Below are 13,812 nucleotides of genomic sequence, written 5' to 3'. Positions count from 1 at the left end.
GACTCAGTGTCTATATCCATCAGCTGCCACAAGATTGCAGTGTTCAGTGCACTTATGCATTCAACTGTTCTTCCACATTATTACATAAAGTCATGTAGTCAGATAACAGTGATCCACTGCAGCTGTTTTGCGTTGTGGATTTTTATCAGTTCATTTAGTCACCTTTTCACAATTCATTAATTGATTGCCAGAAAAAGAGATAAAGCTCACAATAAAAGTTAAAGATAAATTTGATATGATTTCAATTCAATTTTTCAAAAGAGTTCACTATAATACTGTTATTGTGAATTTTTTTGGTCATGATGATTGTGTAGTGAAGATCTGATATGACAGTCCTGGTACAAATCCTCAGTCTTTTTTTGCCTCTGTGGCATCTGGAAGTGATGACAATAAGAGCTGTTGTAGTCTTATCTTTAGGCCATGATGAATCATTTTCTCTGTAGATGAGTAATGCTGCGGCTTCATCATCGGAAATTACACCTCTGAATCAGCACTTTCCAAAACACGGTTGTGTGTACAAATCGAAACAAACACTAAAGGCCCTAGAAGCACCTTATGTACGCTGTGTAGATTACCTTTACACCCTCACAACATCAAGGTGAATTCATTTGTGGTCCTCCATGTGCAGATCAGCATTTAAACAGGAAAAAGCCTTTAAGCGACACCTCAGGCACCTCAAGGTCCATTTAGTAGCTGTTATTGTTATATCATCTCATATCATATATCTTCATCAGCAGATGGAGTTTGTTGTCGTGGAAATGAAGATATTCAAATGCCCTTGTTTCTTGGTGCTTTGAGGGAACTCTGACCTCTTGTTGTCTTGTGTGTCCAAGGTGAAGAATAAACCGAAAAGCTTAACTTTCATGGCAACGTAATGAACAAGTCAAAGTGCGTTCATTTTACAAGTGGTGGAAAATAACTCATTTACTCAAGTACAAAATTTCAAGAATGGGTTCTTTACTCGAGTTATTCCCATTCGCTGCTATTTCTAGTTCACCACACCTCAGAGGAAAGTTTTGTACTTTTTATTCCACTGCAAATCTGTCCGACAGATTGGGTTGCTAGTTACTTTATTGCTCACTTCCCACCCTTTGCAGCTATAACAGCTTCCACTCTTCTAGAAATCCTTTCCACAAGATTTTGTGGTTTCTGTGGAAATTTTTGTCCATTCATGCAGGGCATTTCTGAGATCAGGCACTGATATTGGACAAAAAGGCTACAATCTCCGTTCAAGTTCATCCTAAAGGTGTTCGATAGGGTCGAGATCAAGCCTCAATACCTAAGAATATATAAATTAATTAAATCAGGACAACCTTAAGCATCTACAACAGTAAAATACATAAAATAATAGTGAAAGTCTGACAGTGGCCATTTTATTGCACTAATTTTACTTTTTACTATTTTTTCGCAGTGTTGTGTAAGTAGACTACTTTTACGTACATACTCCTTCAATGTATGTTAACCTACACCTGATTGGACTGAAAGAAGAGATCTCAAAAATGAGTTCAGCTGCCTGCACTGAGAAGTATAACTGTGTTAAAAATTAACAATATTAGCTTTAATAATATATACACCTGCTTTGAAAAGCTTAATTTATCTTTTAACGAGCATGTTATCAGTAGAACTTTGATTATGAAGTGCTTATGAACTAGCCTTAGCTATTCATTGTGTGTGAGTTAGCTAATTATTCTCCCAGACATTTTTGAACTGTGAGAGAAGAGCTCAGTCCACAGTAGGAGGATCAGTTCAGCTTCTCTTTGCAGCTGGATTCATTTGACTGCCTGCTGTGGTCTGCTGTCATTTTCTCAGTCTGCTGGATTAGTTTGGTAGGAGCGGTTGACAGACATGTCGAAGACCTCGGAGCATCGCTCACACCTGATTCTGGAGAACTTCATTGGAGGGAAGTTCGTGTCTTGTCGGAGTCACATCGACTCCTACGATCCCTCCACTGGAGAGGTGTACTGCAAAGTACCTGACAGCTGCGAGGAGGAGGTGGGATATGCAATGCACTGTAGTAGTTTCCCTGCAGTGCACTAACTTGTGTTTCAAGTGAGTGCAAGTGCAAAGAACTTAAGAGGCATGGTTGCTTTCCTTTGCCACAAAGGCCCTTCAATAATGCATTTATACAGCTTTAGTGTTGAGGTTTTCACACAAGTGTAGCACAAATGTTGAGAAATAGTGGGGTTTCTTTTCCTCTTTGACCGTGCATTTGACCTGTGTTTGGCATATGTTTCATTTTGTTTAATTTAATCTAGTATGACTCATCACAGCAACTCAAATTATTCTCAGTTATTCTGTATCCTGTTTAAGGAATATTCTAATAGAAGCCAGTTAACTTATTATAGCAGATTTTATCTTGCATAAAATGCTCACTGTTTCAGAGAGCGTACGGTCAGAGGGAAGCACCTTTACTCTTTGCACTGTCAACAGTGGGGTAATCATTAAACATAGCCTCACACATGTCAATATATTTTTTTGCGCTTAACAGTTGTGAGATTACATTTAGGCCTAAATATTCTTATTTTCTAGTGTTTTGTGAAATCAGATTTTTCGGCCATTATCAAAATACACACAGACAGGCTCTCTTTGCTTCACTGTGGCGTTAAAGCGGAGTGATTTTCTTCTTCTTTTTTTTATCTTTGAAAATAAAAATATATATGTAGAGAGAGAGAAACATTTATGTTCCTCTCACATTTACTCTTGGCACCACATGAAGGTCTTGACCACTGATGTAGCCTAAGCTTCACCCAGAAGTCACACAGAACAACATGCTAATCTCTCAGTGCTTTACTGGCTGCAGGTGGAGGCAGCGGTTGCAGCAGCTAAAGATGCCTTCCCTGGATGGTCTGGCCGCAGCCCAGAGCAGCGAGCACAAGTGCTCAACAAGCTGGCCGATCTGATGGAAGCGCGTCTGGAGGAGTTTGCCCAAGCTGAGTCCAGGGACCAAGGTGTCCTCCTACTGCTTTAACACTCATATCAATCCAAGAGTCAGTCAGTCAGGTGTTTTATCAAAATGTGTTTTATCATCAAAAATTATAATACTACTTACACACACACTTGAATATCATTAGGAGTCAACAGGTCGTAACATTTAACAGGCTCTGTTCAAGTGTAGTAGTAACTGATGGCCGTGCAAGGGGAAAGTTAAATAGAGTGATTAAGTGTATTTTATCAATGTTTCAGCACATAAAATGGATGTGTGGTTTGGACCAACTAATGCATATTCTAACTTATCGTTAAAGTAATACACAAACACGTAGCACAAAAAATGAATTAAGTCATACTAGTCTCATTCTTTGTTTTTCGTTGCCTCTCCATCTTTGGTGTAACGTTAAAGGTAAAACAGTAACATTTGCACGGACTGTGGACATCCCACGATCCGTGTACAATTTCCGCTTCTTCGCATCGTCGGTGCTCCACCACACCACCGACTGCAGCCAGATGGACCACTTGGGCTGCCTGAACTACACAATCCGCTGCCCTGTGGGAGTGGGTGAGAGCTTAGTGTGTTTGCATTAATACCTGCAAATGTTATACTTGTACCTTATGTGTTTCTAAGTGGTGCTGTTGTGTTTGTAGCTGGGCTGATCAGTCCATGGAATCTCCCCCTTTACCTGCTGACCTGGAAGATCGCACCTGCAATCGCTACAGGCAACACTGTGGTGGCGAAACCCAGCGAGATGACCTCCGTGACTGCCTGGATGATGTGCAAGTTGATGCAGCAAGCTGGTAGGAAGACAGCACCCACAATGCAATAGCAATCTACTCATACACAATGAGAAATAAGAGGCTCTCTCTCATGCATTATTGCACATAAACATGATTCTTCACTTTATAGTATTACTACTAAAAGTTTCTATTTCTACACTATCACTGTCATTAAAAATCTCAAATCTGTCCGTCTCTCCAGGTGTGCCTCCAGGAGTAGTCAACATCGTGTTTGGCACTGGCCCAAGAGCAGGCAATGCCCTGGTTGTCCATCCTGACGTCCCATTGATCTCCTTCACTGGCTCCACAGCAACTGCCCGACACATCACAGAGCGGAGCGCCCCCTTCTGTAAGAAGCTCTCACTGGAGCTGGGAGGTAAAAACCCTGCCCTTATTTTTGCAGATGCAGACCTGGACCAGTGCATCGAGACCACGATTCGCTCCAGCTTCTCCAATCAGGTGAGAAAAAAGTCTCCTTGAGTGCATTAAGATGCTATTGAAGACTTTGTTTTTGTTTTTTTTTTTTGTTTGTTTGTTTTTTAGTTTAGACACTACACTACGTGCTAGTTTAATACAAAATTTGTGTTTGAGAATATGTCCACTAAAACACATATCAAGTGACAACTGCTGTTTGAAATCTAGCAAATGGACCCTTTTTTGTTGTTTTGTTTGTTTGTTTGTTTTTTGAGACTTTAAAGAAATAGTTTTTTGGGTTTTTTGGGTTTAATTATATGCAATCATTTATACTCTATATAGACAAACATATTAAGAAAGCTGACCATTACACCAACAGAAACTTTAATAACATTGCACTCTAAATGCACAGACAGCTCTGCAGCTACAACAGCTTCCACTCTTCTGCCTTTCCACAAGATTTTTGGAGTGTTTCTGTGGGAATTTTTGTCCATTCATGCAGTAGAGCATTTGTGATGTCAGGCACTGATGCTGGTTCAAAAGTCTCCATTCCAGTTCATCCTAAAGGTGTTGGAAGGGGTTGAGGTCAGGTCTCTGTGTGGGCCAGTCAAGTTCTTCTACACCAAACTCATCCAACCATGTTTTCATGGACTTTGCGTTGTGCACTGGGACACAGTCATGCTGGCATAGAAAAAAGGTCTTTCCCATACTGTTGCCATGAAGGATTGTCAAAAATGTCTTACTGTGCTGAAACATCGGTGTGTCCCAGTACTTTTGTCTATTTAATGTACCACTCTCATACCTGTAGAGTAAATATGAAGCCAGTAAGCAGACAGTTAGCTTAGCCTAGCAAAAAGACTGGAAGCTGACAATATATAAAATGCTAATTAGTGAGCTCTAGAGATGATGGGAGGCAGTTACTTTGGGACACAGACAGGCCAACTATTCCCCTCTATGTCCAATTTTTATTCTAAGCTAAACTAACAGCTGCTGGACAAGAAAGTGACTTCAGTCCTCAGTTTTTAATCTTTTTAATCTAAAGTACTTAAAATATTTCTTTAATGTTAATGTTAATTAAATGAAATCTATTATCTCAGTACAGAACTTTTATGTCTGTTTGTGATGAATGATGTGGCTGCAGTGACACGATTGGTCCACATGGGGGAGATCACAGCCTATATTTTATTTTAGGTACATGAATGAAAACAATGTTCCCAACAATCAGTGCCCCAGTCAAAATCCTCTGTCCTTTCCCTTCCTTTCATTTCTCAGGGGGAAATCTGCTTGTGCACAAGTAGGATTTATGTAGAGAGGAGTATTTACTCTGAGTTCCTGAAAAGGTTTGTGGCTGCAGCTAAGAAGTGGAAAACAGGTGACCCCTCTGACCCCAGCAACAACAACGGAGCACTCATCAGCAAAGAGCACCTGGAGAAGGTGATGAAATGAGTGTCAAATGCTGTCAGAGAACAATTTGTCATTTGAAAAGACTAGTTGTTTTCAAGGCTGTAAGGTGAACCGTGTCTTTGCATCGATCAACAGGTTCAAAGCTTTGTAGCGCTTGCCAAATCCGAAGGTGGCATCATCCACTGTGGGGAGGGGGTTGACAAGCTGGACCTCTCCGAGCGAAACGGCAACGGCTACTTTATGCCGGCCACGGTCATCTCAGGCGTATCTGACAGTTCCCGAGTTATGCAGGAGGAGATCTTTGGCCCCGTCACCTGCATCAGCCCCTTTGATACTGAGAATGAGGCCGTTTCCAAGGGCAATGGTGTGCGTTACGGTCTGGCTGCCACTGTGTGGTCCCGGGACGTGGGGAAGGTTCACCGAGTGGCTAGGCAGTTACAGGCAGGTCTGGTGTGGACCAATTGCTGGCTGGTGAGAGATCTGAACCTGCCCTTTGGAGGGATGAAGAACTCTGGTGTGGGAAGGGAGGGAGGGAAGGATTCCTACCACTTCTTCACTGAGGTGAAGAGTGTCACCATTAAACACTAAGGAAGGGGAGAGAAGATGGCAGCACTGACAAGTCTTGATTGGTTAAACATTGTCTGTTAGAAGCGGGTACAAAAATATGGAGAAAGTTTTGTAGTTAATCTTAACATTCATCAACCTCGGTCTGCAGCTCTGATGAATTTCAGCAAATTTTCTCAGATTACTGGAGCTTGTAATGAATTCCCATTTTTTTAAGAGTCAAAATGGAATGAAATGAGTGAATAAACTAGAAGAGATCCAATTGAAATGTCTGGTGAAGAGGAAATATATTGCAATGCAAAACAAAGTAATGTGTCTAACTATTTCATTCACTCTTTGCTGAAGATTTTATACCACCATCCTCCTCTGTTGAGCAGTTGAGATTGATTAATACTAATAGAAAAATGAAAATGTTTCTCATGAAGCAGATAAAGAGACAACAGCAACATTTGCCTCAAGCTAACCAAATCCCAAAACCAAATCAATTGTTCACAGCAAAACTTTATGACTGTTCTGGTATTCGTTCAGCAGTTGTTCTGCAACACAACTTTTGTCCCAAATTCAAAACACCTTATGTAAAAGCCACATGTAGTGCAATGTGTTTTTATGTGTGCTACAAAGTCTGCGTTGTCATTCTCATCTGTGGAATGCAGTAACTCTTGATAGCGTCTATGACACAATGACAAATAGATGTCAGATTCTGGGTCTGTTACGAGAAAACAAGTCTGCAGACATAAGATTAAGTTTTACATTTTAATCTGCACACTTGTACTTTTTTTTCCCCATGCGCTGTGGTGTTGTGCTTTATGACTGCAAACTCGGTCAAAGTCTCTTCTGTTGCAGAAATTTTTTACGTCACGCAAACTTTACTTTATATACTTTGAAGTAGATTGAGTTGTTTTCATGTCTGGCCTGCTGACATAAGAGAGGTGACTAAATACCAAACTGTCAACTTGGACAACATGTCTAGAGGGAGAACTCGAATGACAGCAAGCTGAGAGGAGTGGATGTCTGTCTGACTAGAGGCACATTTTGCAAAAATCTGTCATGAAAATACTTAGTGCTTTTAAGTATTTAAATGATATAATGAATCGAATGGACTTGATTACAAAAAACAACTTGTGAAAGCCCCATTTCCCTTTATCATGAATTTCTCAGATATGTGAAATATCCAAAAACCAGACAACCAAATTATCCTTGTGTCAAATGTGAAAATCTATTTCACAAATTATGTTGTCACCCCTTGAGCCAAACAGTAACATGTCTAAAAATATATTTCTTGAACACTGTGTTTCATGTGTCCACATGTGATTTTACATGTAAAGTTTTGTGTCCTGCAAGTTGAGGTCATACCATACCATGTAGCCACTAGATATCATGCACAAAGGAAAACCACATGGCTTATATCAAGTGAATTTATCTGGCGTTTATGTCCCATTTTGACTTTTTATTTTGAACTTAAAACCCATTCAAAAAAGATCAAAATCATTTAAGTGATGTAAACCACAGCCAACCCTCAGCTTGTCTCATCATTTTCTGGTCATATTTTTCTTGTACTTTTCAGCACACCCCCCCTCCCCTCTTTGCCCCATAATAAACACACCTCCTCTCCTTGCTAAACATCTGATCATGACTTAATGCAGTGTGAGATGAGACTGACGTTGGCCGTGCGTGCATCATTCAGATGAGCACGGTGTACTCTGCTCCATCTGAGCGTCAGTGCCAGTTTTAGGGAAAGAGGGTACATGGTGGACGCACCCTATCCATAAGTGTGTAAAATCACGTCCCCTGGTGAGGTGTATGTGACATTTACCACAGAGCCAGTGTGTGTGTGTGTCCCACCCTCTTTGTTTTGACTAGGGAATGGGCATTGTGCTATGTCACGCCGCATGATTGCATACACACACGAGCACTCAAATGCCTTCCTAGAACATAGCGTGTGATGAAGTGGATACCACCCAAAAGTCAGGTTAGGAGGTCTGCAGCGACGTGTTTTGTTGCAGCACCACACACACCCACCAAGTCATAATCTTACAAACAAAATAAGTAAGCAGTTTCATTTAATTTTCTTCCGTTTCCGCCCTTTTTTCTTGATTTATCACATCATCTCCCCCTTTTGTGGATATTTCATTGAGAAGGAAAAGGCTCACTGAAATAGGTCTCACCCTGCTGTACGTGACTTTGAGGACTCCGCTGATGGCTTCAGCCAAACCAAACATTTAACTTTCACCTCACTTATCAGGCACAGGGAAAAAATGAAAATAGAGCATCCTTCCATTTTATATCCAAGAGGAAGCTGGAATACCAAGCGAGTCAGAGTATATAAAGGGTCTGTTTTCATGCTGGCTGCAGGGATGTGATAGGCCTCCTGCAGAGGGCCTTCTCCTTGATATGTATGTGAGGAGAGGATAGAACAGTCACAGCCAGTAGCCATTTTCTCTCTTCTTTTGGCTGAAACCCAGTCTTTTTATGTGTTTTAATTATAAATTGTACATACAGTACAGGAACATTTGATTTTCTGTTTGGAAATGAGTGTGTGTGTGTGTGTGTTTGTGAGAGAAAGTTCAGAGCAAAATCATCCTGACTTGACCTGGAATCATTATGTGTCTGCAGATTAACAGTTTTGTTTACATGTGATGGTTAAACTAACTCGGCCTAGTCCAGCATAACATCTGATATCAGTTCATATCACACACTGTGGGCTTGGTCATTTAGTCACTGAAAAAAATGAACTTGTTTTGGTCTTATGAGAGACAAAGTGGAAACAGTAAAGACAAAAACAGCAATGAGTGATTTCCAGTCTTCCTATGCCTTTCTTTTATCCTTCCTGTTTTTTTTTTTTGGCTTTGATTTTTCTTTTTTTTGTTCTTCTTCTTTTCTCTCTCCCTCAGTAAGCCTGCTCTTTCTCACAACCAGACTCTCCTTCTCTCACCACGCTCCCGCCTCTCAAGGCCTCTTGACGCATTTGGGTTCAGGGAATTTTCCACAGCAGGCGGCCTGGGTTTTGTGGCAGATAAGCCCCGAGATGAAGCTGAGTCCTGAGAAAATGCTGCAGTTCAAGCAGGTTAAGCAAACTAAGCCAGGTTTGTGTATGTGTGGAGAGAGAGAGAGAGAGAAAGTTACCACAGAAGGCAAAATGTTTGCAGCTGCATGTCAGTCCCTGTTAGGTGCAGTGTATTTTATTTGTATGGAGTCATATACAGTCAAGGTAAAACTTGAAAAGAACAAGGAGGTGGGTGAAAGGATGAGTAAGACCTGGTCTGAGAACAAATGTCCTTCTCTGTATGTCACAAATGCACAGAAATGTGTTTTGACTTTCTTTTGATTGGAGATATTGCACTGGTTGGTCAGTACTTTTAATGGCCCTATGTATGAAATTTCACTGCTCCCGTGATTGAAAATATAGAAGTGGGTAACATGCACTTCAATCCATTTGTTTCAGAGTTTTTCTTACTGCAATGCACTCTGGCTTATTTTCACTATATCTGGTTCTTTAACTGCCAAATTCTCCACGTCGCACACAAGCTATAACTGTCTGCCATTTGATTCTGGGCAGAAAGGGTTCAGTGGGTTTTTGGAGCATATTCGCTGAAAACGACACAGTGCTGGTTAAACTGGGTGAAAACTGTAAAGTTACTGCCTTTTTAAAACAGAGAGCTAAACGATGGAGAAAAAAAAGGTTCTTAGAGCTGAGTGGAACTGCAGAGTAGGGTGATAATTATTAGCAATTACTCATCCTTTCATTGGGAGGACATACAGAGAGTTATTCATCTATAAGCCATCGCCAACTGAAACTCACCTGTGCCTGCTTGTCCAATAGGATTTAAAATTCATGCTGTTTATGCATATTGTCTTCATTTCCAGTCACTGACAAACTAAACTGACAAACAACTAACAAAGTTGTCTGCTTTTTGTGTCCTTCGGCTTCGCTCTGAAGGTGTGATTTAATTTCCACATTGAGGAAAGGTTTTGTCATGCTAATGTAACATTTCCCTTACAGGCTAATTTTATACTGAACAATATCATCAAACTGTAGGTGCTAAAATATGGTGGCCTAAATTTAATTCTTCCTGACAAATTGAGTGAGTAATTTGTTTATTCTGATTGCACATAAATTGCAGCATCTGGTAGTGAGAATCTAATGCGAAACAGTCTCATTTTACCTCTGGGCAGACATCCACAGTGTATTTACCCATATTGTGTGAATACATCACGTGAAGCTGAGGATTTCTCCATTGGAAAAGAATTATAATATCAGTTTATACTGACTACTGCACTTAGTAAGGAAATTAGGCCACTCAGTTGGTTTTAGCACATGTGCTAGCATTATTGTTCTTCAGCATTCAGTAACTACACTGGCAGGTTTGACCTGAGACTCATGGGAAGCCAGTTCAACTGAGGCTACGAGAAAATTAGGGCAGGACTTTTGCTCTTTTTACTTCCATGCTACAAACTAATAAAGCGAGTCAATACTCTTTCTTTGGTTGATTCTCTACAGTCCTGAATATTCTGAGCCAAATTAACCAGTGTGGACAAACAAAGTAAAGAGCAAACGGATGATGATTTTGTTTAGTGGGAAATGGAGCACAGTTCAAAGATGTGTCAGGAAGCCCCAGGTCATGTAGTTATGACAACAATGTGCAAAGTTCTGGGTCTGGTTTTGCATTTGAAATGTTGCCAATCTATCTTTGCACTCTGTATGGCAAAGTGACATCGAAATGAGACAATGTTTTAGTGCGGAAAAGATGAGGAAGAAGTAGGAAGGAATCTGTAGGTCCTAAACAGGACAGTTTAGTGGGAGATTTCAGCTTCAGATAAAATTCTGAGAGGTAGAAAAAAAGAACTTATGCTGTGTTGTGAAAATAAAAAATGTGTTGCTTATTGTCTAAATAAGGAAGTAGAATAGAAGCACGCTATTAGGCATTACAGAAACTCTTTCAGGCAGCAATGATTCACGCTTGAATAAATAGGTCCTCCATCATAAACAGGTTCCAAACTCATTATTTCTCCATTATTTTACTATTGGGAATTTTTTACTCACATTTAGGACACTCTAGTTAGTATCTGTTTCTCTACCAGTACCATGATACAGGAATAAGCACAGGAAGCTCTGAAAAGAATGAAGCTGAGCTGTGGTTGAGCTGACTTGCAATGAGCACAGCCTGTCCATTTGCAGCACGGTTTGCCGATTTCTATGGCTGAAGACGTCACCATATTGAAGTTGTTTCCACAAGACAAGTGTGCATGTCATTGTGTAACTGATACAGACACAATAGGACACAAAAGATCAGGTCAGCCACAGCAGGGCAAACAATATGAAAAATCAGGTCAGTGTGGAAACATTAGATGTTTACACAAAGTCGTTTATTGATATGAAGCTCAGTTTGAAATACTAGAAGAGTGCAGACAAGAAAAGTCACAAAAGAGTTTGTAAGATGCTTTTGAAAATCTTTTGCTGACTGGTAATAAAAAGATCATTGAGGGACTTGGTTTGACTGGCGTAACAGGCAGGTTGGTGCAGTAGAAGTACATGCCCATCCTGTGAACCTGTTGTGCTAGGGTCACAGTAAGACAGCATTTTAACTCTTTTGTGGTGAAATGTAGCAAAATGTACAAACAATAAAACAGAACAGCCTGCTTCCAAAGTAACTAAATATATGAGCCTATACAGATGGAAGAGTTATGTGTACTAGGGGCCGTGAGAATGTGTGGGTTAATGCAACAAGTGAAGAAAAGATGTTGAATAGTTGTGATATGTAGACAGGCTGGAATGGAAAGCATCCTTACAGTCAGAAGGATCAGTCAGACTAAAGTGTCCTTAAACAAAATACTGCTTACCAACCCTTTTTGTTTCTGTATATGGATAAATTTAGCGTGCCATTTTACAGAAACAGCTGTGGTCTATGTCAGAATTGTGCAGGTTGCCATATCAACATCAACATGTTTGTTCAGTGTTTGTACACACAAGGTAGGCAGCAGAGAGAGGTCAACAGCTTTGTAGGCCAACGCTCCTGACACTGCCTCTCCTGGTTACCTAACAGCTCTCATCTGACTCTGCGGGAACCAAACACCAAGCATGCTGTCACTTGTATGTAGGCCGTCATGCAGGTAATCACTCATCTGGAGTGCAACCAGATGAGTGTGTGCGTTTGTGTCAGTGTGGGACGATCTGCAATAGACTACTCATTTTCAACATTTGACATGATGAGTGTCGTTTATATAATCTCATGCACCAGTGCACTTCGTATTATTATACATGGGACCTGTTCTACATCTCTGATGTTTTTATAATTGTGCATGAATGGCTCACATGATGGTGGAGGAGGTGACCCAAACACACCCCTAATGCCTTATGAATCCTGCAAATGTGTCATAGATAATAAAGCATCCACCATACTGTCTTTGCTAATATAAAAAAATATTATTTAGACTCGTTTCATTCTCTCTATATTCAGTATCTCCTTACCTTTGTGTTTCAGATCTAGTTGAATCTGTTCAGTGAGAGGAATGTGGTCCTTAGCAACTGCTTGGCCTAGATTGAGTTTTAATTAAAGAGTCTCAATGGAAGCAGACAACTGACCTTTCAGGTGAGTATATTTGGTTCAGAGGTCTTTCCACTGAGAGTTGCTTAATCTTCAAAGGTGAAAAGATGAAAAATATGAGACCTATAACTTAATAATGATAATGAGGTAAAATTAAATTGCTTTAATTTCTTTCACTATTATTTGTATGTGTTTTGAGATTTAGATTTGCCTTCAGAACAATAAGCATGCTTGCAAACAGCTGTGTGGTCCTATAATGGTATGGCAGCTTTTAAACAGAACTGGCTTCTGTTTTATTGTACCACACCCACTAGGCAAATGAAAATTAGGCTGCAAGATTAAATCATGGAAAAGTTTTGGGTCATAAATATGAAGTTTTGTGTGGGTAGAAAACCTGTAGCTGTGGTTGCGAGTTCAAATTTTGTAACGCAAAACTGACACGTCTCTGAATTAATAGGAGTTTAACCACACAAACTAGTTCTTACACAGAGAAGAGATGTTACTCAATATTTACACCACCACCTCAAGCGTAACTGTGGCATAGCTGCAGGAAGTGGACCGACTGCCATGCCTTTGTTAACTTCCTCATGTTTGACCTGATCACAGAAAAGAGTTAGAGATAATGGAAAAATATGTTGGACACGTTTGTTCCAATTTCAACTGGAGAGATTAAACTACATTTTAAAAAATATCACAGCACACCTCCAATTACAAAATGTTCTGCTAAATGACCTAATACTGTTAGGTTAGGCTAGGTTAGCAGATTTCCTGCTCGTTCTTAACTGTTCTACAAAGTCTGAAACACACGATCAGTATCATCATCCAAGCAGTTTACAGCTTGTTCCAAGTTCCTATTTAAGTTGTTTTATTGATTGTTCTGCCAGGAAACTGCACGAGCAAAAGAAGAGGAATACTTTGCAAACTTACTGTGGAAACAGAAAGCCTCTCTCAAAGACTTGCTGCTCCCAAAGTAAGAGCAGAAAACCATGTGCTATCCAGACAGAATTTACAGGCATTTTGTGATGATACTCTCCTCCTTGTGTCCTCCCACACAGCCCTACACTATGTGCTGCAATGCCTGATACTGACTGAATAAGGCCTACTGAGAGCTTAATGTAGCAACAAATGTAGCTGGTGCAACCAAATCCTGTCATTCTGATCCCAAACAAACATTTATAAT

General features: G+C 40.2%; 1 protein-coding gene across 2 annotated transcripts; it reads left to right on the top strand.

Moving 5' to 3' along the window:
* The first annotated feature begins 1,719 nt into the window (after nt 1-1,719).
* Nucleotides 1,720-7,710, top strand: aldh8a1 (aldehyde dehydrogenase 8 family, member A1). Of its 2 annotated transcripts, none has more exons than XM_046372393.1 (7): nt 1,720-1,992; nt 2,801-2,948; nt 3,338-3,493; nt 3,580-3,729; nt 3,911-4,167; nt 5,395-5,556; nt 5,662-7,710. In XM_046372393.1, the coding sequence occupies exons 1-7, from the start codon at nt 1,846-1,848 to the stop codon at nt 6,112-6,114; spliced, it is 1,473 nt and encodes a 490-aa protein (XP_046228349.1). In that variant the 5' UTR covers nt 1,720-1,845; the 3' UTR covers nt 6,115-7,710. The 2 variants fall into 2 exon arrangements, with proteins under 2 accessions (XP_046228349.1, XP_046228350.1); XM_046372394.1 differs by having other exon boundaries at nt 1,919-2,049.
* Nucleotides 7,711-13,812: the final 6,102 nt, after the last annotated feature.

The sequence above is a fragment of the Scatophagus argus genome, chromosome 19 (genome assembly GCF_020382885.2).
Source record: "Scatophagus argus isolate fScaArg1 chromosome 19, fScaArg1.pri, whole genome shotgun sequence".
Classification (NCBI taxonomy): domain Eukaryota; kingdom Metazoa; phylum Chordata; class Actinopteri; family Scatophagidae; genus Scatophagus; species Scatophagus argus.
This window is presented reverse-complemented; position numbering and strand designations above follow the sequence as displayed.